Source organism: Alternaria postmessia (assembly GCF_024291825.1).
Source record: "Alternaria postmessia strain BMP 2775 chromosome Unknown scaffold_190, whole genome shotgun sequence".
NCBI lineage: Eukaryota > Fungi > Ascomycota > Dothideomycetes > Pleosporales > Pleosporaceae > Alternaria > Alternaria postmessia.
The window spans coordinates 1-26,656 of record NW_026260263.1 but is presented as its reverse complement, the minus strand read 5'-3'; the positions used below and the strand labels follow the sequence as shown (position 1 = coordinate 26,656).

At 52.7% G+C, this 26,656-nt stretch overlaps 8 protein-coding genes across 8 annotated transcripts; 3 read left to right on the top strand and 5 right to left on the bottom strand.

The window, feature by feature from the left end:
- Window positions 1–478: 478 nt before the first annotated feature.
- J4E82_011364 (uncharacterized protein) lies at window positions 479–1,629 on the top strand (the record flags this gene model as incomplete). Its single annotated transcript, XM_051737572.1, has 2 exons — window positions 479–578; window positions 638–1,629. The coding sequence occupies 2 exons, from the start codon at window positions 479–481 to the stop codon at window positions 1,627–1,629; spliced, it is 1,092 nt and encodes a 363-aa protein (XP_051582676.1).
- Window positions 1,630–2,452: 823 nt separating this feature from the next.
- On the bottom strand, window positions 2,453–3,349 carry J4E82_011363 (uncharacterized protein; the record flags this gene model as incomplete). The annotated part of the gene is made up of 1 exon (XM_051737571.1): window positions 2,453–3,349. The coding sequence occupies one exon, from the start codon at window positions 3,347–3,349 to the stop codon at window positions 2,453–2,455; it is 897 nt and encodes a 298-aa protein (XP_051582675.1).
- A 1,062-nt stretch (window positions 3,350–4,411) lies between these two features.
- GLD1_2 (mitochondrial glycerol dehydrogenase Gld1) lies at window positions 4,412–5,506 on the bottom strand (the record flags this gene model as incomplete). The annotated part of the gene is made up of 3 exons (XM_051737570.1): window positions 4,412–4,756; window positions 4,805–5,405; window positions 5,460–5,506. 3 exons carry the CDS (start codon window positions 5,504–5,506, stop codon window positions 4,412–4,414), a joined length of 993 nt encoding a protein of 330 aa, XP_051582674.1.
- Window positions 5,507–6,773: 1,267 nt separating this feature from the next.
- Window positions 6,774–10,656, bottom strand: J4E82_011361 (uncharacterized protein; the record flags this gene model as incomplete). Its single annotated transcript, XM_051737569.1, has 2 exons — window positions 6,774–6,983; window positions 7,036–10,656. 2 exons carry the CDS (start codon window positions 10,654–10,656, stop codon window positions 6,774–6,776), a joined length of 3,831 nt encoding a protein of 1,276 aa, XP_051582673.1.
- Window positions 10,657–11,284: 628 nt separating this feature from the next.
- J4E82_011360 (uncharacterized protein) lies at window positions 11,285–14,765 on the bottom strand (the record flags this gene model as incomplete). The annotated part of the gene is made up of 3 exons (XM_051737568.1): window positions 11,285–12,170; window positions 12,350–14,669; window positions 14,720–14,765. 3 exons carry the CDS (start codon window positions 14,763–14,765, stop codon window positions 11,285–11,287), a joined length of 3,252 nt encoding a protein of 1,083 aa, XP_051582672.1.
- Window positions 14,766–15,692: 927 nt separating this feature from the next.
- On the top strand, window positions 15,693–17,950 carry J4E82_011359 (uncharacterized protein; the record flags this gene model as incomplete). The annotated part of the gene is made up of 3 exons (XM_051737567.1): window positions 15,693–15,701; window positions 15,764–15,929; window positions 15,984–17,950. 3 exons carry the CDS (start codon window positions 15,693–15,695, stop codon window positions 17,948–17,950), a joined length of 2,142 nt encoding a protein of 713 aa, XP_051582671.1.
- Window positions 17,951–20,780: 2,830 nt separating this feature from the next.
- J4E82_011358 (uncharacterized protein) lies at window positions 20,781–23,897 on the bottom strand (the record flags this gene model as incomplete). Its single annotated transcript, XM_051737566.1, has 3 exons — window positions 20,781–21,986; window positions 22,070–22,171; window positions 23,064–23,897. 3 exons carry the CDS (start codon window positions 23,895–23,897, stop codon window positions 20,781–20,783), a joined length of 2,142 nt encoding a protein of 713 aa, XP_051582670.1.
- Window positions 23,898–25,104: 1,207 nt separating this feature from the next.
- J4E82_011357 (uncharacterized protein) lies at window positions 25,105–26,062 on the top strand (the record flags this gene model as incomplete). Its single annotated transcript, XM_051737565.1, has 2 exons — window positions 25,105–25,185; window positions 25,241–26,062. The coding sequence occupies 2 exons, from the start codon at window positions 25,105–25,107 to the stop codon at window positions 26,060–26,062; spliced, it is 903 nt and encodes a 300-aa protein (XP_051582669.1).
- Between the last annotated feature and the right edge of the window lie 594 nt (window positions 26,063–26,656).

The following is a 26,656-nucleotide window of genomic DNA, read 5'->3' as shown; positions in this document are numbered from 1 at the left end:
TCAGCCTCACGAGAGGCGTTTTGAGTTGGGGTAGGTAGAGCCATAAGTGATTTGAGGTCGTAGGTTGCGCAAAGTTGGTGGGGTGGCTCACTCGCTTGCCTGGCTCACTCGCTTGCCAACCATGTTAGCTAGAGATTATGATCCAAGCTTTGGCTATCGAATGATTCACTAAATGTCCTGATATTTCGCGCTCGCTGTTGTAGGCGCTCTGACTAGAACCATGTGCAGCGTTTTCACCGGCAGAGCATCAGGCGCACCTTGATTCATGAAGGCTGGAATGCGTCGTGCCCTAATCTCTGCGTCGATGGTTGATCTCCTCAACTCAACCAACATCTCATCCACAAGTTCAACTCGTACCTAAGCGCAAGTCCCGAACACCCACAACCTCGAAGACGCGGGACGCGGATCTTAGAGACTTGTCTTCTCCCGATCTCCTCACATCTTCCGGACTGGTTGATCGAAGGCACCTTGCTTTGACATGGCGAGCCGAGGGAGGAAGAGAAAACATGGCAATGAAGACATGGCACATGGAGAGCCACATCGGAAACACGTGAAGGTACCAGACAAGAAGACGCCTCGTAAGTGACCAGACCTGAAGCAAACATAACACCCGGGCGTTCAAGACTTATCATTTCAGGTTCTTCGACGGGGGAATCTGACTACACACACCTGAAGCGTGGCAAATATACTTGGTCCATTTCATCTAGCAACATATCTTCACTGGATGCGAATACAGTGTCGGAGTCTTTGATTGATGATATCGCTCATCATGGCATTTTTGAGCCATCTCCGATAGAGATGCGCAGACAAATGGGAAAAATAGTAGCCTGGAACGAGATCAAAGAAAAGGTAACAGAGGAGGAGTTCCGCAAGATCGATACCGGGACAATCATCTGGGAGATCACGGCTGAGAAGACGACGAACGAGATTGCTACTTACAGGAATTTCGACTATGTTCCAACTCCCGATGGTCTTTATTGCCTCAAGGGAGCGCCCTGGATCATCGAGGTCGTTAACAAAGAGTCGTGGAGTTATGATTGCAAGAGAATGACTCAACACGAAAAACGGGGCGATGAGAAGCTGACAGCATCACAGCTCACCCAGACAGTACGGTTGCTCTATCCAGATGGAAAGAACACTTCTAATGTTCGTAATCTTCCTGTGCTCAGCGTCGGTTGGTGCAAGCATCCGCTAACAGGCGACGGGATCTCGCTCGTCAGTTTGAACGAATCGAAGACCATCCGGGCTACAAAGGGTATGTTCGTTGTCGGCGAGCTTGACCAATCCTCGAAACTGGCCTGGCTCGACATGTGCCACCGATCTAAGACTGAGAAGCTTCGAGTTGCGCGTGAAAAGCTTGAGGCAGCACGATTGGTCGACTCTGCCGTCCCTAACCCTCCTACCGAAGTCGAGCAGACGGGATTCCCAAGTCCTAATTTGTTAGATGCGAAAGACATATCGAATCACACAGCCTTTGAGCAGTTCGTCGATAGTGGGCTTGGATCCGAAGCGCCCTCACCACCCCCAGACGGCTACCTCAACGCTGCTGAGCCTCTGCAGCATGGAGAACGGGCGAACTGTCCAGGTTACGTTGAATCCGCGCGCTCGTTGAGATTAAACTCCGTATGAAGAATATCGCAACCTACAAATGTTGCCAGGGATTCTGGGTAATGAGTCCAATAACAACGACTCTCGCACATGTCCGGACGTATGTCGACTTGCTACCCGCCATATCGCGGAGCTGAGTTGGGTTATCGCATGCATAGCGATCTAGGTGTTCCAGACCTAGCGATGATGGAAGTACAAGGTGGTGGTACCAAAAGTTCACTTTGGTAGCCTCTTTCAGCATGCCTCCAGGGACTCATCATGACTTCACATTAGTTTCCCCTCCCTCATGAAAGGGCTCATGAAAAGCAACTCAGCTTAGCAATAGAAAACCCTTGTACCAGCGAGATGATCTTACGTGAATGGCTAGATGCGATGAATTTATTCGATGGCCAGTGTAAAGAGAAGGATGAAGGTTGACGACGGCGAAGAATCCCAGTTGGACGGACCATGCCTCCACGCTAACGCGAACCGAAACCGCTATGACGTCGATCCAATAAACCTATATGTGTCGCGTCTGTGTCACAACATGATGCAATGCTTTCTTGATATCCTGGCAACTGTTTTTCATTTCAATCTGATGTAGGCACAGCAACTTTTGAACACAGTGACTTGGTCGCGCCAAATATACTTTTTGTCCGCATGGGAACCACATGTATAATTTGGATGATCGAAATATCTTTTGGTTCTTTTGCTGGAGCGACTACTCTACAAAGATCCGAAAACATCCACTGAGCATCTCCGTCGTAGCACCAAAACTCCCAACTCCATCAACTTTCCAGCGCAAGTCGAAGTAACATATCCATCCCCTCACCAAGATATTGCCAACTCTCGAGCGTCGTTGGACCTAGTATCGATCTCTTAGCTGACAAAATGCGCAGTTTCGACAGTGCTTCGCCCGGATGCGCGCCGTGGTATCGAGAGGCTCTGTTGGAAAAGGTTTGTGTTCTCGGCAACTGCTATCATCTGCCCACTGTGCGATTGTCATCCAGTCTGGAATATTGCCGAGCTTTCTAATCCGGTCTTCGATCTCGTCAGTAGAGTATGTGTCGGTACTGTGGGAACTGAGAGCTGGTGGGATAGCGAGGGCTTCTGGAGTGCTGTAGCCTAACGAAACGACTTCCGGGGGTGGGCGCTGCGAGCTTTTATGCTCAAGGCCTGGCGCGAAGAGCTTCTGTGGGACAACTATTGGCATGCGTGGTGTGGATATGGGTGTGGATTCTGTAGTGGTTGGACTCCCGACCTCGAGCATAGTAGGCGCCTCATGGACCAGAGCACATCGATTGCCAGCGACATCAGCCCAAGTAGTGCCCTGCGGCGCAGCAGTGGAATCTTTCGCAATGTGCGGTTCCATGGGTGGAGTGAAGACCGGTCCCTCTTCTTGTATCGGCTCCTCGTCATAGTACTGCGCTTCGTTTTCTTGCGCAGCACCTCGCGGCCGAGTGACTTGTCCTTGGTCCCTCAGGTATCTCACTGACTGCTTCTGGTTGTACGTCTCTACCTTTAGCACGACATGCGCTAAGCGGGCCTGGTCTGTCTCCGCTTGAGCGCGCGCCGCTTCGTCCTTTGTGCGGAAGCCGATGACAATCGTAGTGACATTGCTGTTGGGGTATACGTTCTTGATGCTTGCTGGATTATATTTGGCGAACAGACTGCGAATCTCGTCAGTCGCAAAGTAGCCGGGAACGTTCTTGACGAAGATAAGGTGCTCGTTCGGCGCTCTAGTGCTATGGAGTAAAGGCATCGTATCGGTGGAGCAGCGGCGTAGAGATTTTTGTCTGTCGAGGCGAAGTTGCGATATTGTTGGGATTGGAAAAGGTCTAGTCGATCTTTGAGTTACAAGCGATGACTTGTACCGAAGTGAATGTAGTGATAGGAATCGAGCAAGAGTGAACGTCGTGTCCTTCAAAGCTGTTCAGAATGTTCGCCTGTCAGCTTAGCGAGTAGGGGAAGAGGATAAAGGTCCTACAATCTTGCTTCAAGAGTCGCGCGCGCGTTGTCAGCGAGGCGTAGTCGTGCAGGTAAAAGAAGATTTCAGACGATGCCGACGCAGCCAAATCCCATTATGTTCTTGGTACGCGAACAGATGGCACGGTGTGTAAGCGAATGACACGAGCTGAAGAGATGTTCAATGAACGCGCGACTTCTGAAAATGATCAATCGCATCGTAATCGGCTCAACATAATCCACCAGGGTCTCTCATGTCGCCAGATAGTATAAAATGAATTTAGGCTCCTACGATCACTTAACAGAGGTATCGTTAGAGGTGTCATCACACAGACCGTGACAAGGCATACAATATACGTTGCGATATTGCGACAGTGTTGTAAATCGGAGCATGATGTTGTTGTAGAATAACATTGCAACACCGCATTTAGCTTAGCTTATGTTGGATTCTATCAGCTTCCATCTCATGTACAATCAGTTTGTACGGAACAAGCAGTATAACTAATTGTTCCTCTCTCTTTGTTAGATATGCCTATAGATAGGGCACCTGTACGTAGTTCAATAGAATAATCTCAACTTCTTATTCTGATCCAAGAGCTTACCCATCTACTGGCGCACCTAAGTATCCCTGCAGGTGCATGCATACGAAGCGTAGCAAGCACAAGGGTCACTCTTGCTCAAATGTTCGTATAGCTTGATGGTATCATCGGTGTCGCAGGATCAAATCTTTTCGAGAACTCTGGTCGTACTTGAGCACATACATCAAGTCAATCATCAACTTCAAATATCAGAATAAAGTTGTTGTAACAGGGGTATTCATTATGTATTCGTTTTAGGCTTCTTTGGCCAAATCATCTATCTAGACCTTAACAATAACCTTGTGGGGCGCATCCTTCTCCTCGGGCTCGCCGAAGATGTTGACCGGCCAGCGGGGCTTGTTGGCGATGTATGGGATGTTGAAGCGGCGAGGCTCATCCTTGCCGATCTGCTCAACCTTCTGGAAGTCGTCTTCTGACAGCTCAACCTCCTTGAAGTTCTCTTGGATGCGGGATGCGGTGACGGACTTGGGGATGACGGAGTGGCCACCCTTCTGGGCCCAGGCGAGGATAACTTGTGCGGGGGTGGCGCCAATGCGGCTGGCAATCTCCTTGATGACCTTGTGCTGGACGAGAAGGGGCTCGCCGATCATGTTGTTACCGAAAGCCTGAGTGGTGTTAGTATATGTCAGCCTGCATGGTATGAAGAAACTTACGGAGTACTCGGTGATGTGAATGTTCTTCTCCTTGCAGTACTGGATGAGCTCTGGCTGGAGGAGACGCGGGTGACGCTCAATCTGGTTGGCAGCGGGAGTGACACCAGTGCCGTCAATGAGGGCCTGGAGGTGCTCCTTTGTGTGGTTGGAGACACCAACAGCACGCGCCTTCTCCTTGGGCAGCTGTGTCATGGCCTTCCATGTGTCGACAATGGAGATGTCGTCGAGCATCTTAACGTCCTCGCCCTCCAGAGGGAAGAGGTTGTTGTGTACATCGCCACGCTCATCGAAAGCGACGGGGAAGTGGACGAGGTAAAGGTCTAGGTACTCGAGGCCAAGCTCAGCCAGGCAGTCGTCAAGAGCGCCGGGGACGTCCTTGGGTCGGTGCTGGGAGTTCCAGAGCTTGGATGTGATGAAGACGTCCTCACGCTTGAGGTTAGGGACCTCGCCGCCGAAGGCCTTCTTGAGAGCCTCAGCGATCTCCTTCTGGTTGCCATAGACCTTGGCGAGATCTAGGTGACGGTAACCAGCCTTGAGAGCTTCAAGGACAGCGGCGCCGACCTGACCAGGCTCGGCCTGCCATGTTCCGAAACCAAGTTGGCTGTAACTATTAGCAGCCGCCATGTATCCGCGGGGTGTTTGTTTAGGTACTCACGGAATGGCAGCGCCAGTGTTGAGAGTAACCTTCCTTCCGAGAGACATGATTGCAATTGAGTTGTTTGGGGTATAGAGAGAAAAAGTAAAGAGTTTGTGATGGCCTCGACTGCGGGTGTTCTGGACTTTTAAACGTTGTCTGGGGAAAAAGTTATCGGAGGCGGGATGGAGGGGTGGTCGGAGACGTCACCGAGGCCCCAGACGGCACAATCTCCAGGTTTGGTAGCCGCCTCCGCGCGTCAACTCCCTCCGACGGTCCACCTCGCAAACTTTTGCGTCATGTATTGGTGCGCCTTCACCAGATTCCAGGTAGCCGTGTCTCAACCAGCATCATCCATCGGCGCTATGGGGTTGATGAGGCTTAATAGCATCTGCCGGCGATCTACCGCGGAGTTGTTGCCCTGTCATTGGTGGATGAAATGTGGCAAATGCGAAGTTTCTGTACGCGGCGTCAGGGACTGGGTCATAAACTGCCTGTTGTGTAGTATAGGCGCCGGGTAGCTATGGCGGTTGCATGTCAAGAAAGGGGTTGGGTTGGAGGTATCATCGGCGGCATCTGGGGAAGAATTGCCTCGGAACGGAGGATGTCGTTTAGGAGTGACCCACTCTACCTCCACGTCGCCTCTTCCTTCGCGGTTAAGACATGTGAACGTCATCTCATTCTAGCATATCTTCCGCTCACGTTTGTTGTAAATGACGAGCACTCCGCATATCTCCGACTTTGACTCTGACGCATGCACTACTCAAAAGATTGTTTGCCCGTTACTAAGCGGCTAGCTGAATGGAGTAGTTACTTGGACTTCTACTGTATTGCAATCACCTTGTTGCACTCACGAGAACCTCTGTACATCTGACACCACGGCACACTCCAAAGGTATTTGTGAGCTTTCGTATAATCAGCAATCAGAACAGAGCACAGCGCATACTTCCGGGTACATTTGTGTAGCAAGCCAAAAGGAGCACAAGAACGACTCAGTACAGACTCAATTTGGAGCTAAGCAATCGAGTCCTGGTAGAGGAGCGTGGAGGGATCTAGCTGGTCTTGATCTTCCTCCCTGACTTCTTCTTCTACGATATGAATAGTACCAGCAGACCTAGAAGCCGCGACATCCTCCGAAGCAGTCGGTGGACCCAGCAAAGCAGCCCACCTTACACGCTCTCCGTCTTCATCAACAGGTCTCAAGAAAATAGAAACATTCCTGCCAAACGCCAACCATGTATCCCATGCCCATCCATTAATATACGTACAGCCCATGCTGGATAACTCCATAATCCTTCGCCAACGATGACCGATAGTGCGGTACATAGTAGACTCCTAATCGTCGCTGTCATACTCATCTTCTTCGGCCAATAACGCAGGGTACTGGCGGCGACGTAGATCCTCCTGGAGGCCGCCTTCGCTTTCGGGATCGACATAACCTCCTCCGCCTACGAGAGAAAGTAGTACAGGAAGTAGGACAAGCGCATGTGTGCTTGCCCATAATACGAGGGCAACCCAGACGCGGAAGTAGTAGATTTCGAAGATCTAGTGCGCTGTTAGCATATGGCGCTGGTGTCAAGACGGAGATGATACATACCTTACTCCTAGTGAAAGCTAATACACCCACACCCAAGATCTTCGTGATTGTGATACCACTAATGACGCTACTGGCCACGTTGACCATGGCAGTCCAGGCACGAGCATCACGACCGCGGAAGCGGTGCCTTGGCGCTTTCTCCATAGTAGCACGGCTAGGGAAGGTGAACGCACGGGCGATGTGTGCCGTAAACTCAACACTGATACCGACGCAGATGATAAGATTGACGAGTGACACTGCGTTGAGTGATACACCAAGGACAGCCATAGAGCCAATGATGGCAGACACAGTCATGCCAACAACGAGGGTGACAACCAGACCGGTGGCAATCGAGCCCAGCATTATAGTGGTAATGACCAATACTGCGGCAAGAGCAGACCCGATGAGCGCACCGGCTAGTCGAACAATGGTTGTGTACTGATCGAAGAAGATATAGAACTTGGAGTATGGGAAGACCTCTGCATCCACGTCCTTGGAGATTTCCTTCGAGATGCGACGTGCGGCAGTATAGGCGGAGATGAAGTCCTTCTGAGATCGAAGAGGCGTATGTGAAGTGCGGAAGTGGGATGCGGGGATGGTGAGGCGCTTGGAGTCAATGACGAGAGCATCGGAATAAGCAGCCTTTCCACCAAGAGGACAGTCTTCAGTGGTATCCGCCTCAATCCAGAGCTTGAGGTAGTGGATAAATTCTTCACCTTCGGGCATGCCAGACAAAGTCATGTTCCAAGGTGGTTGGCGGTCCTGAAAGCATGGCTTTCCCTTATCGTCGACGCAGCACTTCTCATTCTCAGGGTTTAGCCATAGGAAGTAGTCATCCAGCCAGTTGGCAGCTGAAGCTGCTAGATGTGAGACCTCAGGTCGCTTACGCTCCGCTTCGATGATGTTGGCTAAGCTCTCTCGGTCGCAAGTAGAGAAGCGTCCACACAACTCTTTTTGAGGCTTTCGCTCGGTAACGTTCAGCTCCTTAGTAACGAAGTAAACAGGAGGACCGACGTCGAGGTAATCATAAAGATCGTTGAAGTAAGGAATGAGATAAGAATCGCTTGGGATAGCAATGCGTTGATCAAGACCGAGCTCTACGCTGGGAAAGAGGGCGAGACCAGCTGTGAAGATGCCGAAGAACAGCGCGATGATACCGACCTTGGTCTTCTTTCCTAGAATGGCCGGAGCATACGTCTTACGAATGAAGCGCTGTAGTGCACCTTCTTCGCCAGCGCCGTATCCCATACCGCCATTGAGGTAGCCAGGATCGGCCTTGCCGACACGAACACAGGGGAAGCAGTCAGCACGATTTGTCTCAACGCGTTGCTGGTTCAAAGCAAGCACAGCGATGAACATGGTTACTTGAAGGATGGCGTTGATGAAGACAGCTCCGGCGGCATATGCTGCGAAGTTTCGGACAGCTGGCATACCTACTGCGCATCCAAGAGCGAAGGCGGTGGTTTCCGTAAGCGCGGAAAGCAGAATCGAAGGACCCATGCGCCCGAGAGCACGCGACACGCGCTCCGGAATACTGCCTTCAGGGTGGCTGATGTTGATGCGCTCAAACTCGTGCACGATGAGAAAGATGTTGTCAACACCGACAGCCAGGACGAGGAACGGAATGACCTCTGCAATAATCAAGGTGACCTTGATGCCAGCTGCCGAGAATAGGCCAACGGATGCAGATACGGACATGAGTACAATCAAAATGCCGACAGTACCGAGCATGAACTTGGACTGCACGAGAGCATTCGCCGGGTTGCGAAGGACGGACCGTACGGTGAGGGTGGTAGAGCCCAAAGCCAGGGAAGCGTACAAGAACATAATGATGTAGCTGATGACCACAATCTTGGCATCTGTGTTGGTGCTCTTGCTCAGCTCCTGCTCAAGACTGACTTCGGTATTGAAGCTCAGACGCAGACCTCTCTTATGAGCTTCGTCAGATACAAACTTAAGGTAATTCTTCATCTCGTTTTCAAAGTCCATAGCGCGCTGCTCTTCTGGAGTACCCTTGGGGTAGTTCTGCACAACCCAGGTGACGACGAGTGCTTTCGCGTCCAAGACGGTTTCGTTGACGCCACCAAAGAGAAGATGAGGGTCTAGCGGCTGCTGGAAAGTGGGCAGACATTGAGAAGGATTGTCGACACATTGCAGTAGGTCGTCTTGCCAACTGTCAGGGGACACGTTTGCGAAGTCGCCTTGAAAGTATCCAGTCACAGACTGAACGACACAGTCGTCGCCTACTGGTTTGAAGCAGACTTTGTCAAGCGTCACACCATGTTCGTAGGACTTGAGACGCTGGATCTGATTCTCTACACCGAACCACCAGTCAAGCGTCTCGTAACTGAGAACAGGACCAGAACCTTCAAGCGTGTCGTTGACGAGGAAGGCTTGTTCAGCACGGAAGAAAGGACCAAACTTCTCATCAAAGAAGGCTTTTTCCTGCGCCGCAGCTGAGTCGGGAGAAACCCATAGGTTGACAGGGTCGGTCTCAATTTGGAAGCGCAACCATCCCAAGCTCATCAGACCAACTACTACGACACTGGTAACGATGGTGATGGCAGGGAAGCGAGCGCAGATGTACCCGAGGCGGCTGAACATGCGGTCGCACCACGTGTTGATGAAATAGTGTTTGGTAGGGCGATCCAGCATGCCAACATTGTGTACTATATCGCCCTCGTCCTCATCGTCGCTAGGGCTTGTATCCTGCAAGAGGCGCATGCGCTCAGTCTTATGTTTAGAATGGTTCTTGTAGGCAACGTGGCCTGCGACGGCGGTGCATAGCAAGCCAAGGAAGAACGAATAGATTATAATGACGGCGAAGGAGAGGCACGGCAGTAGGCCAACGTGACACTGCTTCTCCTCCTGAACTTCCGGTAGCTCAGTGCAGGACCCGCCGCAATCGAGGCAGGCGCAACGATACTTTTCGTCGTCGGTATCGCAAGGGTAGGCATGCTTGTTCATCGCGTCCATTCCAGGAAAGTCAGCCTCGTTTGGTCGGGGGAAGTTGATCTGGAAGGGCGAGCCCAAGAACTTCTTGTCGCCAAGGAACTTCAGAAACAGTGTGTAGTTCTTTGCGCCTCCTCCAATGAAGTCCATAGCCTTGCCATTTGTCGCACCGAACTTGACATCCTTGCAGCTGTCGTAGAAAGTCGACGCGTACTTGTCGGATACCAGGTTGTCCAGCTCGGTCACCAAGTACTTGTCTCCCTTCGGCTCGGTTTTTGTGACGTTAATGAAGGTGGACTGATCAGGAGAGCAAGTGAAGGTACAGAACTGGTTGTAGAAATTCTCCTTGCAAGCAGGGCAGGCGTTGATGATAGGCGTGGCGCGGTCGAGGTTCGTCTTGAGAGCGTCGAGTTGGTCTTCGTCGCAACAGACGTCACTGTCAGACCACTGGTCACCGCAGATGTCCACCAGCTTCTTGCGCACGGCATCGTCTGGCGTCTTCGCTAAGCCGTTATCAGGGCAGGGCAGCTCTGATCCGAAGAAGCTCTGCTTTCCGCATTGACCACGTATCGCGCACCTTCCCTTTTCGTGTTTCGTCGTGAGGTCTGGTCCTGCGAGAGCTGATCCGGCGAGGATGGAGACTAGGCCAATCGTCATGGCCTTCCATCCTCGCGTGCTTGACTGCACCATCTTGTTCGATGCGCCTGGGCGCTGAGACTAGGCGAGCCTCGTTATCGTAGGGAGAATGGAATGCGAACGTATGCTGGGTGGTGCGAGGAAGCTGAAGATGTAATGGGGTTTGCGGACGATGGGTTGTGGATGACGATGCGTGCGAGCCGAGGTGGCGGGTGAAGCTATCGGGAGCTCTGAGGGTGCGAGAACGGAGAACGATTAACACAGTAGCGTTGTCATCGAGGTAACGAAAGAATGACGCAGGTAGCACAAGTCGGCTTGCGCGACGCTTGATAGAGTATGCACGGATACAGGTCCACTGTAGAGATGAGTGTTGTTATGAGGCGTGGGCGCGCAGGCAACGACACAAGTCTGGGGTGCAGACGTCACTGCCCCGGCTTGGCTAAAATGCGCGCCAGCCAGGAACCATGATCGTCCCCTGTCACGCGTGTCAGCCACCACCAGTGTAAAATCATGCACCTATCACACAACAAAATCTATTTAGTGCTCTGTCTGTATCGAACGTTCATTCATGCTACATGGTATCGTAAAACTGTATCTATATCCCATCCTACCATTCCATGCCCAAATCCATTCCTTGTGTCTTTCGACGGGTATCCCTCTCTTTTAGCAAAACGAAACCTCCCTACTTGCGCAGATATTGCACCAGCTCAACAAGCTGCGAGCGCGTCTCATCCTCGAGCTGCTCCTCAGGCGGGCTGAGAACCTTCTCAAACACAGGCATCAGCGAAGATGTGAGCTGCTGCACTGTAGGCTCGTTTTGTTGGTAAAGCTTGACAATCATGCCAAACACGGGCTTGTTCTCCTCGTAGTCCTCACGGAGAGGCAGGAGCTGCACCAGGCGAGGCAAGACCTCGGCAATGGGAAGCTTGCCAGGGTGCTTCGAGATGAACCTGCTGACGCAACCTGCAGTGTTGTCAAGAAGGCGTGCTTGGTCCTGAGCATCAAGCAGAGGCTCGAGCTTGGAGAAGATTGTAGGCAAAGACTTGAGGATCTCATCATCGTTCGTGGTCATCTCGCAGAGAAGTCCGATACCGTAGACGGCGTTGGACTTGGTCTCTGGGTCTTCATCCGACAGGCGGTGGAGAAGGAGCTTCAGCATGCCAGTGGTGTAAGGTGTGCAGCCAGCACCCATGTTGCCGATGCACTCAGCAATGGTTCCGACAGCAGCGCTTCGCTCAGTGGAGTCCTGGCTGCTAGCGTACTTGACAATGGGCTTCTCGAACATCTTCCAGAGCTCGGCGAACTGCGAGCCAAGTGCGACTGACAGGCAGGTGACAGCCTCGAGGGCAGTCTCAATGACAAGCCAGTCGTACTCGGAAGACTCATCAAGAATCTCCTCCTCGGCTTCATCACCGAGATCCTGCTGGCAAGGGTGACGCTTGGTGATGACAGCGAGCAAGTGCTGGCAGAGATCAGGAACCACGGTGCCGTTGTCGGTCAACAACACAGCCGGTCCGCAGAGCTTGAGAGTGGCAGCGACATCACGGTTGATGTCAGTGACAGTACCCCTAGACAATGTTAGCCAGATTCTTCTTGATATATTATAACAAGTGATTGATTTTTGAGATTGCTCAGTCGTGATTTCGCTTTCACCTCAAGTGCACTTTGTGCATCGGAGTGAGCTGGGATTAACGAATATTCTGTCATCTTTGCAAGGTGGGTATAGTAAAAGAGCGTGAATACATACCGATCCATCTCGTCTTGCCAGATGGTCATGGTGGCAGTCATGACGAGGTTGCCGAGCTTCTTCAGCTCGTCGGGAATGTCAACAGCAAGCGGAAGACCAGGCTTCCACTTAGCCATACCATCACCCTCGGCCATACCGAAGAGGCAGGCAAATGTGCGCCATAGGGTGCCAAGAGCGGCCTTACGGATGCCCTCGTAGGAGTGGTCGACAAGTTCGAGCAGCTTGGTGACGGTCGCCTCCATGTAAGGGATGTACTCGCGGCGAGTATGAGTGATGATGTCTCCATAGACCTCAGCGGCGATCTCCTTCTCCATGGCGACAGCGCTGACGCCCTCTAGGTCATCCCAGTCGTCATCGTCATCACCGGCCATGAGGGCTTCGTTGAGATCGCTGTCATCGTCGTCGTCGTCGCTGGCAGCAGCCACCTTGATCTTCTGGCCCTGGATGATCACCTCGGAGCCGGCCAAATCAGCCACCTCCTCACCAAACTCAACGTCGAGGTTGGTCTCTTCTTGATCAAGGCAGTCGTTGAGGCCCTTCACAGCACCGGGAAGGTACTTAGCAAAGCCCTCCTCGTAGACCTTAGCCATGGTGCTCCAGAGGATGTAGCTGGTCTCCCTGAGACGGGGGTGGTCCAAGTGAAGAGCTTCCTCGGAAGCCTCCATGAGCGGCAGAACGTAGGGCTCGAAAGGCTCGGGGCCAACAGCAGAAGCGATCTTGCCCATGGAATCACAGGTGACACCACGAAGGTCGAGCTCGTCTTGGCTGTCCTTAATCCTGACGTATGAGGAAAGTTCCTGCATGGTCTGGGGGAAGAATGGGATGAAGGCCTTCTCGGCAGCAGAAGCAATAGAGCCAACGGCACCGATGGCAGCATTCTTCACCTTGAGATCCTCGTGATGGAAGAGCTTGCTGAAGCGTGGGATGAGTTCGGGAACATACTTTCCAGCGTCCTCTGGCTCGAGGCCCTCGATGAGGGAGTCGATAGCATGGCAGCTGCCGCGAACAATGGAGAGGTTGCGCTCGTCGTCTGAGCCTTGCATGTTGTTGGCAGCAAGGTCGAAGTTCTTGAGCATAGCAGGGATGAGGCGGGCGTGCTCCTTGCCAACGTCTTCGGCAAGATCATCAGCCAATCGAGCGACACCGTTGAGAGCGGCGGCTCGGACCTTGAGCTCAGGGTCCTCCAACAAGTGAAGAACCATAGGCATGATCTCGTTAAGCTGGGTAGCGATGAAGTCAGGCGCACCCTCGACACACATGCCGAGAGCCAGGATGGCAGCTTGACGGTAGTCAGGGTTCTGCGACTGGAAGTAGTTGCCGAGGTTCTTGAGAAGAGGAATGACAACTTGGCTGGGAGGGAGGCTGGATGCGAGGATGTCGAGGAGGCCGAGAGCGGAACGGGCGGGTGTAACTTCCTCTTCCTCACTGGACAGATCACCGAGCTCAGTGACGATGTGGAGAGCCTTCAAGGTCATCTCCTCACCGATTCGCAGGCCCTGTACCTTGAGCTTCCTGTAGCGCACGCACTGCATCAGGAATGCGAGAGCCTGGGAACGGTAATCGTCCTCGACGTTGGTGCTTGAAGAAAGCTCCAGCATGAAGCGAACAAGGTCGCCAAAGTGCTTTGCGAGAAGTGCAGACTCGCAGCCAAGGAGAGTTTGGAACACCTCGAAAGCTTGCATTGCGCGGTCCTCATCACCCTCGTCGACGGTGGCCTTCAGAACGGTGACCATGCCAGGGATGGACTCCTGGAACATGGCGAGCTCCTTGGGGCTCTCGTCGGGCTCTAGCAGCATTGCCAGGCGGCTGAGACTGAGCATTGTGTTGATTCTGACATCGACGCTCTCAGGGTCTTGGATGGTTGAACTGAACAGCTTGTACAGATCGGCTTGCTTGCCGGGGAACGAGTCGCCCGCTGACTCAAGTGTGGTGAAGATGATGTATGTACCAACTTCACGGTGTCGTGCCTCGGAGCTGGTGGCGGCCTGCTGGAGGTACCCGGGCAGGTCAGCCCACTCGCCATCCTCAAAATCTTGGGATGCGATGGCCGCAATGACGCGGGCAGCAGAGTGCCGTGTGAGAGTCACATCCTCGTTCAGTGTGAACTGGAACAACTGGTTGCGGAGAGAGTTCTTCTGGTCCGCAGGCAGGTTGGCCCAGTGCTTTGTTACCAGCTTCCTAGCCTCGACTGCAGCCAATTGGCGAAGCTGAGGCTTGGGGTGGCCGCAGAGAATCTGAAGGAGGGCATTGAGGGAGGCGGGTGAGTTGTAGTAGTTCTTGTTGAGGGTGGAGGTAGCGGATTTGACACGCTCGGTGTCGGCTGGAAAATGTTAGTAGAGGTCTATGGCACAGCGGGGCTGGGTAACGTACGCTCCATGAGGCCCTCGAGCAGCTGGACAAACTGTTGCTCGTCCATGGCGATGCTCTCACAGTGTAGTTATGTAAAAAGCAAAGCTCTGGTGGTCTATCGCAGGACAACGAAGACCTTTAGTAGTGACAGTTGTGAGAAGAGCGCTGGCTGCTCGCACAAGGTGGGGACTGGAACTTTTTCAAAAAAACGAGCGCCGCCAGAGAGCGCTAGTCTCAGAACGGCGCTAGTCTCAGGGTCCAGGACTGACCAATGACGGAGGCGGCAGGCGAAAAAGGTCATACCTCCAGAAGCCGACGCTGCTGTAGCCTGTAGCTGCGCAGATTGCTCTGCATGGTGGGTACTCTGACTTTGGGTGTCCTTGCAAGCTGTAAGAAGTTTGGGTAGGCGTGTCGTGTATGCTGGCCTAGACAACCACTGTACAAGCTAGCATGGCTTCCAGTGTCGGAGCATGAAGACTTCTTCGCAGATGATCTGAGGAAAAGCTTCAAAGAGAAGAAACGTGCTTGGTATCATCGTCATAAGATGACGGCAGCTCCTTGGACAGCTAGGCGACGAGATGGTGGTGGCTAGAGGCGGTGCCAGAGGCCATTGGGATGATAACGTGATGAAAGATCATCATGCAGAAAGCTCTCAGAAGATGATTGAGATGAATAGACAACGACACAAAGGGATAAGGGAGCTCAATGGATGGAGGAAGCTGGAGAAGCTAGAGATGTAGAAGTCCAGACAGCTCCAACGCGACTTGATAGGACGCGCTAGGCCAGGGTCTGTGCGGCGGAAAGCTGTTAGCAAAAACAGAAGGAGCAACGGTAGACAGGACAAACTCGCCGCTGCCATCATAAACGAGGAGGCTCTTCTACTAACTTCTCTCATACCCCGACCTTGTAATACCCCACTCTATTCCCCAAGTCCAACCCAGCCGCCTGTACGCCTCACCAGGACACGTTTCTCGACCCCTCCGCCTCCGACTCTATGGCTTCAGTACGTCTGGCAGTTGCCGCACTTATCTGACCACATGTGACATCGATGCTGACCTCGTCCAGCAAGCACCTAACCAGCCGCGCCCTTACCCAGGCAACTACCTTCCCAATGGTGGCGCTCCTGGCGGTCCATCCGGCCCAGCGCCTGGAGCTGTCCCGCTGCTCCCTAACCAGGGCCGCGTGATCCAGCAGGGAAGCGTACGAGTGCTATGCATTGCAGATGTCCGAGGTGAGCATGGCAGTCATGACATATAATAAAACTTGTTCCCCTAACATTGATTAGGAAACCTGCAATCGCTCAACCAGCTCGCCGCCGACGCCCGCGCAAACTACATCATCCACACTGGCGACTTTGGCTTCTACGATGATCGTTCGCTTGATCGCATCGCCGAGAAGACCCTCAAGCACGTGGCCCAATACTCACCGCTGCTCTCAGATGCCGTGAAGCGCTCCATCGCTTCAGCCCCTCCGCAACCGCCTATCAAGGAGCGCTTCGCACGGGAGCACCTGCCACTCTCAGAACTGCCCCTCTTCCTCAACAAGACCTACACCCTGAACGTACCAGTATACACCGTCTGGGGTGCTTGTGAAGATGTGCAAGTACTGGAGAAGCTGCGATCGGGCGAGTACAAGGTGGACAACCTGCACATCATTGATGAGGCGCATTCGCGGCTACTCGATGTAGGTGGCGTCAAGCTGCGACTACTTGGTCTCGGAGGTGCCGTCGTCATGCACAAGCTGTTCGACAATGGCGAGGGCAGGACTACCATTGCAGGTGGACAGGGCACTATGTGGACTACTCTGCTGCAGATGGGCGAACTTGTCGACACGGCCAACCGCGTATACGATCCGACCGAAACCCGCATATTCGTCACCCACGCATCTCCCGCCCGCGAAGGTCTGCTCAACCAGCTATCCGTCACGCTCAAGGCAGATTTCTCTGTCTCAGCTGGTCTGCATTTCCGCTACGGTAGCTCGTACAACGAGTTCAGCGTCAACCCCACCCTCGATCACTACCGCGGAAAGCTTGCTGCGTCCAAGGCCTCATTCAACGACGTTTGGGATACTGTCAAGACAGAAGTTGAGCCAGCGGTTGCTGATAGCGAGTCCCAGCAACGTCTGCTCGCCCTAGCGCTGGAAATCGTAAACAAGATGCCTACTGTCGCCAATGGCGGAAACCCCTTCGGTGGTCCTGCTCCTGGGCCTCAGAGCGGTCAAATCGACGAGAGCGCCTTCAAGAACATGTGGAACTTCAACCTTGCAGATGCTGCTTACGGATGGCTTGTACTGGACATTGACAATGGCAGGATCGGTACCGAGATGAGGGCCCAGGGTTTCAACTTCGCTCACCGAGGTGGAAAGGTTGCGCCTGGTCAAACTCAGCCCGCAGCCGCCAACACCAGCACTGGTCCCCCAGCTGCAGTGAACCCTAGCCCTTCTGCTCAGCCGTCTCCTGCTCCAGGACGTCAAGCCGGCCCACCAGCGAGTGCTCCTCAGCAACCCCGCCCCGCTGTTGCAACCCCACCGGTTCCTCAACAACAGAAGCAGAATGCTGGCCAGCCTACACGCACCGGCCCCTCCCCCGCCCCCGCTGCTACACCTAAAGAGCCCGTCAAGGCCGCTACACCACAGCCTCCAGCCAACAACACACCGGCGAACGCTGCTGCTGAAAAGGCTATCCCTAGCGAGGTCAAGCCTAATGGCACTTCGGCGCCAGAGAAGGGACCTGCATCTCCAGCGCCCCGCGAGCCTGCTGAGCGCAAGGAAAGCAAGGGTCTCTTCATTGCTGGTGTAAAGGATGAGGAGGAAGCCAAGAGTCTGCTTGCTGAGGAAGACAGGCCCAAGGTGGAGAAGATGGAGAAGATCAAGCACTTCTTCGTCGCCCATTTCGCTACTTCTCAAGACATGCACGGTGCGCTCCGTCGCGTTGCGGACGATGTCAGGAATGCTAGGGGTGGCCCAGACAACAAGACCGTCAAGGTGTACAACGAGCGCGGTCCTGGTAGCAACCAGCCCAGGTACGGAGCCGGCAGCTGGCAAGCTAGCAACCGCGGCGGCGTCCAGGGTGGTGGTTACCGAAGTGGAGGCGCCTCGGACAGTGAGGGTGGTCGTGGCGGTCGTGGAGGCCGTGGCGGTGCTTCCCGTGGCGGACGAGGTGGCGAGCGAGGTGCTCGCGGAGGCCGTGGTGGAAGGGGATCATTCCGGGGTGGTGAAGGTGCGGCTGCGGCATCAACTGGAGGCGAGTCATAGAAGCTCACCGACCGCACCTCTACACCCCTACTGACCCTGATACCCCTTCTTTCTTCTTCGGTTCCGTGCTAATGGCTTTCATTGCAGTCATGCCACGGTCTCCCATAAGCGAATTCGCTTCTGGCGACGTCCGCAATCATGTGCTCTAGCTTTTATCATGTTTTCTGGGAGCGATTTCCATACCTTCTTCATAGCGGGCGTGGGTTGTGCGGGTTCCTTTTCGGTCGTTCTAGATGGGACCAGGACAGGTGATTGGCGCTATGTGGTGCTTGTCTTCCTTATTTGGATCGCTGAAGAGGCTTACGATGATGAAGGATGAAGTATGGTGTATGTATTGTAATCACAAAACATTGAGAAACATGTTGTGACCAAGTTCTTCTGACTCATCCGTTCTTTTTGTTCAATATGCATCACGGCTCTGTTGAAAACATTCCCTTCGATTGATTTCTATCTTTCGTTCCAGCGATATTTTGACGACATGCCAACCTAGGAACATGCATCAGTCATGTGCATTTATTTCCTAGACGAGAGTACATAAAATTTTCCATTCAGTGAGCCTACCGTTTCTTCGTTGAATCAGTACACGGTACACTCTCCTTCCCTTCGGGTCAAACATATTCTCGGTTGTTTGATTGTGGCTGATCATGATAGATGTTGGAAGCCAACGCTTACATCGACACATAGGGGAAGACATTGAGGTTGTGGATATTGCAGAGTATATACTGCAAGGGTCACTCTATGAAGAAACCTATCTTTCATCAGTTGCGTCGTGAACTCAGAATCGATCATATGACATATATCGTTTTTCGTCTTGTAGTGTGTCAATGTAGCCTAAGATGCACATAGCCATAGTACGTTATTCGCTGTGCTCAAGACATCACCGCCCTAGACATGTCAGTACACTCTCAAGCACACTTCAATGAATAGTAAGTACGAGCAAAGTAATTGTATTGCCGTTTAAAGTCTTCAATTGTATAAGAGGTTTACTTCAGAAGTTGAACATCACTTCACAACAGCACCATTTGACCAGGTCCGAACAACTTTCATCAGGATAATTATAAGGAATCCTGGCATAGTCATAACGACCATCTGGACCGATTCGAAGTCGGGGAGGGCCCATTGGATGTGTATATGGATCCGGAATACGCGTACCCGAGGACGGCAGGAAGCCTGACCGAAGCAGCGGTTGTGACTCTGGTTGGAGTGATCTGACTAGTACTGGTGGTGATGGCAGTCGCGCTGGTAATTGCGCTGAGGGCACATGTCTTTGCGAAACGCTATCCTCTGGATCCACTTCGGCATTATCAGGTATCAAAGAGAGCTGCCACAGGGGTTCTGATCGCCAGTGAGAGCTTTCATGCTGATCTGATAGTGGCTCCGTCGTAGTGGGAGGAAGACTACGCGCACGATTGCGACTGGATCTCTGACTTGATCGCCACGAGAATGCCTCCACGTTGAATCTTCCTGGGCGCCTCAAACTGTCCTCATACCTGGCAAATATTAGCCATGATGTATTCATAGAGTTACCAGGATAAGGTAGGATGTACAGCTGCGCGCCGTCAAGTTCTATCCGCTCGGTAAACCTTGAACCGACGCTTGAAGGACGTACAGGACGACGTGGGCTTGGTCGCGGGTACACTCGCACCAGACGCTCATGTTTAGGCTCCATGTCATTGCTGGTACTACATATAGGTGGCTCGGTCCCTGCAGATGCCATGTCATTCCTCGCAGAGCTTCCGGAAGAAGTTGTCAGGGTATGAGAAAGGTCCCGATCCAAGTCTCCAGGTGGTGTCGAGATCACCTCATTCACATCTGCTTGTCGGACATCAGATATTGTCGTATGCTGGTCATTACGGGACCGGGCCCGTTGACGGATTCTAGGGACATGTCGAGTCAACCGGGATAACGGGAAGGGATTTGACGACCTCCTGCTCCTGCCGGACAGTAATCTCATTTCCTCGGCTTGCGACACACCACTACCATCGTCATCGTCATCGTCATCATCGTCTGAGCCAGCTCCACCTCGCATGAATACGGCTTGCTCCATTTCAAGTGGTTCCATTCGTGGACGTCCGGGTGTGATAATCCATACTCTTCTCTGACCATCTCTAGTGTTTGCTATAGTCGAGCGCTCTGGGTCACGCGGCGGCATACCATCTCCGATGTGACAATCGTCCGACTCGCTCTCAGATTCGTGACTGATGGTATCGTTGACAATGGAGCCTGAATGACTTTCCGGGCGTTGTGCTTCAGTGACTTGCACATACCTGCGCGCATCTTGCAACACCGGAAACGACGTAGGAGAAAGAATTCCAAGACGCTGTAAAGTTTGCCGAATGTTTGGTGATGAGGCGGACACTGAGGAAGCAGACGGTAATTCAAGAAGCGTTGTCTCCCCACTCTGTACGGCCAGCTGTGACGACTCGTCAAAAACTTCTGCGGAGTGGGGATTCGGCGATAAGGGAAGCGCTTCAACAAGTGTAGTATCACCACTGTTCAAATCGATTTGCGATGGGTTTTCTAAGGATGCTACGAATTCTGGATTTGACCGGAGCCTCGACGGAGGACGTGTTATGGGATGAATTGTATCGATCGACTTCAGTATATCAGGCGAGCTTGTTCGGATACTGGACACGACTGTTGGGCGGCGCCTGGTGTTGTAGAGGCTGTTGTATTCCACCTGCTCCCACCACGGCAATGCCGCGAAGTCATCTTCTGACATGAAGGCTGGATGCGAATACCTTTGCGCCTCATCCTCAGTGGCTTGTTCATAAGCCCTTCGATATCGCTCTTGCACCTCTTCTACCAAATCTTTTTGCTGTCGCTCTCCCTACGAGCCGACCTCGTCAGCCCAACTACGTCCTTTCTCCATGGGTGACGGCAAGCCGGTCAGATCGTCCATGTCTTTCGTCTCTGTAGTTGCTTTGGCCTTAGTGGAAGGTAATTCTGGGAAGTCTGATGCTGAAGGCGGGATGTCGTCGCGCTTTTTCTGGGCGCCTGTCGGCCTCGAGTCAGACTCCCGGTAGTCGCCACGGCCACCCCTACCACCACGGCCTCTACCTCCACCACGACCACGTCCACGACTTGATTGTGCAACAGGCTCATGATAGTCTTCGGCCCCGTTGGATGCGTTGTCGGTTGGTCTAGAGGGTGCGATACCACCGTGTGCACCTCGGGCAGCACCTCGTCGTTTCTCCTCTCCAGTACCAGAGAAGCCGTCCTCTTTCTCAAAGTCCCACTCCCTGCCCATCTGAGCATTGAGCTTGCGTTGCCGGTTCTTTTCACGCTCTCCCATCATCTGCTGACGACTCTGGCGTTCTGCCTTTTGTTTCTCGGCCAATGCCTTCTGTTCTGCCCTCTGTTTCTCAGCAAGAGCCTTCTTGCGTTCCACATCCTGCTTTTGCATGACGGCTTCCCGAGCCTCGAAGTTGCCCTTGTCAGCCTCGGCACGAGCATGAGCGCTTTGGCGTGCTTCATTCTTAATGCGCATGTTGGCAAGCTTCGTATTCAGCTCCTCTTCTGTCAGGCGCGTACGGGCAGGGCCACCAGTCAAGCCTCTATCGCCGCGCACAGCATGTGTAGGTTTCTCTTTGGGCTCAGTGGGTGCGGAAGCAGGAGCTGAGGATTCTGGAGCATCGGTTCCGGCAGCGTTGGCGGCTGGGGCGGGCGTCGCTTCCTTGGGAGCCTCGGATGCCTTCTTGTCGTTCTGCTCTAGACGAATGTCGGTGTTGTGTCCCCCACGACCTCTTCCGCGGCCTCGTCCCCTACCACGGCCACGGCCACCTCTCTCCGCGTTACGTGGCTCTCGGGGCGTATGCGGGGCCAGATGTGCTTGGGGTGCTGTCGGCGGATGTACTTCCTCGGGTACAAATTCGGCGGCCGAAGGTTGCAGCTCGACGGGATTCTGCTCGATAACGGGCTCGGCGATTGGCGTGATATCGTCGTCGAAGAAAAGGTCGTCTGTACTTGCTGTCTGAGCGAATGGGTCTATTGACGGGTCGTTATAGGCGGGGTCGTAGGACGTCGTGCCGTCGGTCTAATGTCGGGTCAGCGTTGTATACCAGCGAAACAACTATAATAGCAGAAGAAGGCCCAGGGTCAGTGCATCGGTAAACATACAGGTGCAGGCGCTGGTGCTGCGGCGCTGGCCTCTGGTGCTGCAGGAGCTGCTTTCTCTGCCTCATCGGGCTGGGACGCCCACTTGGACTTGAGCATGATGTTCTGTAACGAGTAGTACTAGAGTAAATCTAGGGATAGCGATCTGAAAGTAGTATAAGAGTCTTGTATGTTAGCGATGTGATGTGGGGAGTCTTGGTTGCGGCGGTTGGCCGAATTACTTGCAGGAACCCTGGAGTCCGTGCTGAACAGCTCCCCGCACCTGCAGTCCAGACCCTGACCATCCTTCCTTCCCCACGCTCCAGGTCCAGAAGCACTTGACTTCAGCTACCTCCGCAGCTCCTTGTGGTGATAGTAACTGGCAATGGTCGTGGCCTACCCTTCCAGTCTCACACTCTTGTAATCCGTGATTTGCACATGACGTCAAGAAGTATCCTGGAGGTACTTGCTGGATCTTCCACGCTGATTGGCATGCACAACACCGTGAATACCTTCAGTATGATATATAAATGCTTATTGGTGAACGACCTTCACGAAGCGGAGTCGCGACCATAGTCACTAGCACATGGCATGTCAGATATCATCTATACATATTCTACATACTGATGTGTTAATCTTCACATGATACCAGGAGTCTTGGAGCTATGTACAACGTCGATCAACCTAGTCTCTATCAGTTCCCACTGGGTACAGGTCGGCGCATGACACTAAGAAAACACGGACTGGTCAAAGAACACGCCGTTATGTTGGCTCATCTAGACGCCAGGGCCGTACCACCATACACTACGTGGATCGACGTAGCTAGGCATAACAGATGGTACGAACCAGACAGGCAGCTCTGGGGGCGGAGAGACAGAGTACTGCGTGGATGGTGTAAATGCCCGATGAGGGTCAACAGGCGACGATGCGCGGGATCGATGCGATGACATTGGCGACAAGCTACGCGAAGACATGACACGACATCCTGTGAATGGTCTCAGCATGTTGCTGTCTTCACTATGATCATCTGCGGGTGAGCTCGCCATTTGAGCATGCTCATCCACGACAACAAGATCCTGACCTTCGATCTTGTACTTGATATAGCAGGATCCACAAATGCAGGTGCGCTAAAGGAGGCTTTGTCGCGGGCGAGACGCATCTCAGTCTCAACAGACTCCAGGGTGCGAACCTCGACTGACTTCTCGTTGACCCAAGGACCGGAGACAGATGAACCGAAGACACCAACTTTAGTCTGGCCAGCATCCTTGACTAAGTCAAACAAGCGGAGGAGCGCAAGCGAAGAAGTGGTCTTGGTTGGCGTTGTCAAGTTGTCTTCGGTCAAACCAGTTATCATTGGCGTGATCTCGAAACGGTTGTCGTCCAGGCATTTTGGCGTTGACCTGAACGAGTTCAGCGCGTCGTTGTCTGAGCGATCAGCCTCATTTGCAACCTCGTCTCCTTCGACAGGATGATGTTCTGCGTCAATGGATGCGGTATACTTGCAGCGAGCCAGCATCTGGCGCGGTGTCTCCATGTTATCGTATAGTGCGGCTTCCAGGGCCTTGCGGTGTGCAACGATATCAAGGGGCTGCTTGAATGTCATCCCTTCGATACACTTCTCGACTTCCTTCATCATGGTATGTGTCTCGCCTTCGTCAGTGGATTCATCTTGCACGGGCGCAACCTGGGCGAAGACGAGAGCAACAGGCGCAGACAAGATCTTCTTCGCCTTGACCCCCTCAGCGGCAGCGGCACGTTTTGCTAGTATCTTCTCCTTCTGGATCTTCTCGTGGTCCTTGAGCCCCTTCGTCTTCTTGTTCGCGATGTCCTTAGTGCCCCTGAATGTGGCCATGTTTGCAGCTAGGGACAAGACTCTGACTGAGATCTCGTTAGGTGCTGTGCCAGTTGAGCCGGTGATGGTAGTGGGGGCGAGGGAGTGTTCGAGTGGTCCGCCGTACGCGATAGTTGGGATTACCGCGAAAGTCCCAAGGCAGACCGATATGCACGTTGGGCGGATGAAAAGTCAAGCGGTGGTTGAACTTGAAGGAGGTCTAATAGAACGAGTAGACTGGCTGGTGGAGGAGTGGACTGAGCCAGAGTGGTGCGCGAGAAGGTATAGCAACGTATGCGAAAGATTGGATTATATCAACTCTAGGAGTCTTGCGTCTGTTCAGGCACCAGTGCCTAGAGTGAGAAGCAGTGATGTAATGATCGATAAAGCAAGATCCGTGCTTTATGAAGAAGAAGTGAATGGAAGAATCACTTTACTGGTCAAACTCGGATGTTGTTTGCGCGTCAGATGGATGAAGCCCTTGTCGTCACGTTGGGTCCCAGCAATCATGGCTATATCAGAGAGACACCATTATAATTCATGGTGACTATGAAACGATCGTGCTCGCAGTCGCTATAGACATACTAGTCGAATGTGGTGGTATGCTCTCCCAGAGGGTATTGAGAAGAAGTAGAAGTTACGGTATCTGGTTTCCTAGTGAAACATAGCCCAGTCGTCCCGTTGACCTCTAATTGTTCGGTGGTGCTTCGCCATGCCACTAGGTCGATGGTGGAGAGACATTCTCCTTGAAGAGAAGACTGAACTAAACTTGACACATCTGAGAAAATTAAAGAAACTCAAGAATACTTGGTACTCATCAAGGACGAGAGGTTTTCGTGGCATATGCTAAGGGAGGCTAATGAGAAAGGTAGTGTGAATGCAGGAATGATATCGTTAGCACAACTCCCCGAGAGTACTGCTACAGCACGGTAATCTGAAACTTAACATGTCTATTAACGATAAAGCGCAGTGTAACAGCGAAGAAGGAAAGAAAGTAGCCACTATAAAGAGGCAAGAAGGTGCCTAGATCCTGGACTTTGATAGTAACTTCGTTGTGTGAGATGTCGCAGTAGTTGATGCCCGACCTTTCAAGGTTGTAAGTGGCAGGAACAGTCGCCAGAGCTAACCTTGTCGACGAAATGCTGACTAAGCGGAATAGTAGACCTTATGATTCATCACCCTAGCCATCCCTCTGCATCAACCTTTACTTCGTTATCCATCTAGAAATATGCCGACACTAACGGCAAATGATGGTGTTGGTCTTCACTACGAGACGTATGGCACCCCCGATGCCGCTCCCTTGATCTTGGTGAGCCCCCCACCATCGAGCACATGTCTTCCGCGTGCCTGACCTGCATTGTCAGCTGCACGGCTTTACGGGCTCAGGCAAGGTCTTCAAGCGCAATGTCTCCACATTATCCCAGAGCTTCCATGTCATCGTCCCCGATTTGCGCGGCCATGGCGAGTCTGATAAGCCTGGAGCGGGCTACCACGTCGCACGTCTAGCCATGGATCTGAAGAACCTGATCGATTTCTTCAGTTTTCGCGACGGCACGGTCAAAACTATTGGTACAAGTCTAGGCGCAGCTATCTTGTGGAGCTACAGCGAGTTATTCACTACCCGCGCATTCTCGCACATGATCTTCGTAGACCAGGCTCCACTGCAGAACTACCTCGAAGACTGGGGTCCTGATTTTGGAAACCTAGGATGCAACTCCCTTGAAGCACTTCAGGGGATGCAGAAGTCGCTCATTGAGAACCCCAAAGAGGCGCACCTTGGCACCATCGCAGCGTGCTTGGGCTATAGATCGCATCCACAGCCTAGCGACCCTACATCGAATTCTGTGGAATGGAAAGAGGATGAAGAATTCTTCCTCACACAGGCTCTGAAGGGAGATGGGTGGTGGTATGGAAAGTTGATGGCTGACCATACGGCAAATGATTGGCGGCATCCCATCGCGCAGTCATTCGGATCGAAAAGTGGAAATCGAACAAAAGTATTGGTCGTGGCGAGTAGCCGAAGTGGATGCTTTCCTGCTGCAGGACCGTTGAAGGTAGTCGAACTGGTAAACGGAAGCGAAAAGGAAGAGCTAGCTAAAGGTGTAACGGTGACATGGGGAGGCCATTGGTGTTATTGGGAAAAGTCCGACACGTTTAACGAGCTTGTCCTCGACTTCCTCAAATAAAAAGCAGGTCATCGTCGATGTTATGCTGTCACGAAATCCGCCGGTGCAGTCCAGTACAACAAGTTGTCTTTGGTATCTATGCGATCACAAAAGTATTCGTGCTACCAGATCGGTAGGCCATGAGTCTTCGACAAAGACAAGTCGGACCTTGACAGTCCGTTTTAACTGATATGTTGTTGCAAGCGAAGAGCAAAAAAAAAATGATAAACATACAACAGCGGGGATTTGCTAGTGGTCACCCACCTAACTACTAATCCGCCGGTGCACTGCTTGTATATGGCTGAGCGGACGGAAAGCCTGGTTCGTCACTCGTTCTGATATCATAAAGACCGCTCAATTATCTGTTTCCAGTATCGCGCAACCCGTAGCAAGCTTTTGCAGAAAGGAGAAGGGTCTACTTGCGTTACGTACGCTCCTTCGGGCTAAGCAACAGATCATCCCGAAATAGTGGAGCGCAAAAAAGTGATCTAAGCTAGCTGACCGGGATGTTGATCACCCGGGGATGTTGATCACTCACAAATCTCAGCACTCCCACACAAAACACGTGTTATCTCTCCACGTACTCAACCAAAATGGGCGACCGTGAAGCAGCTA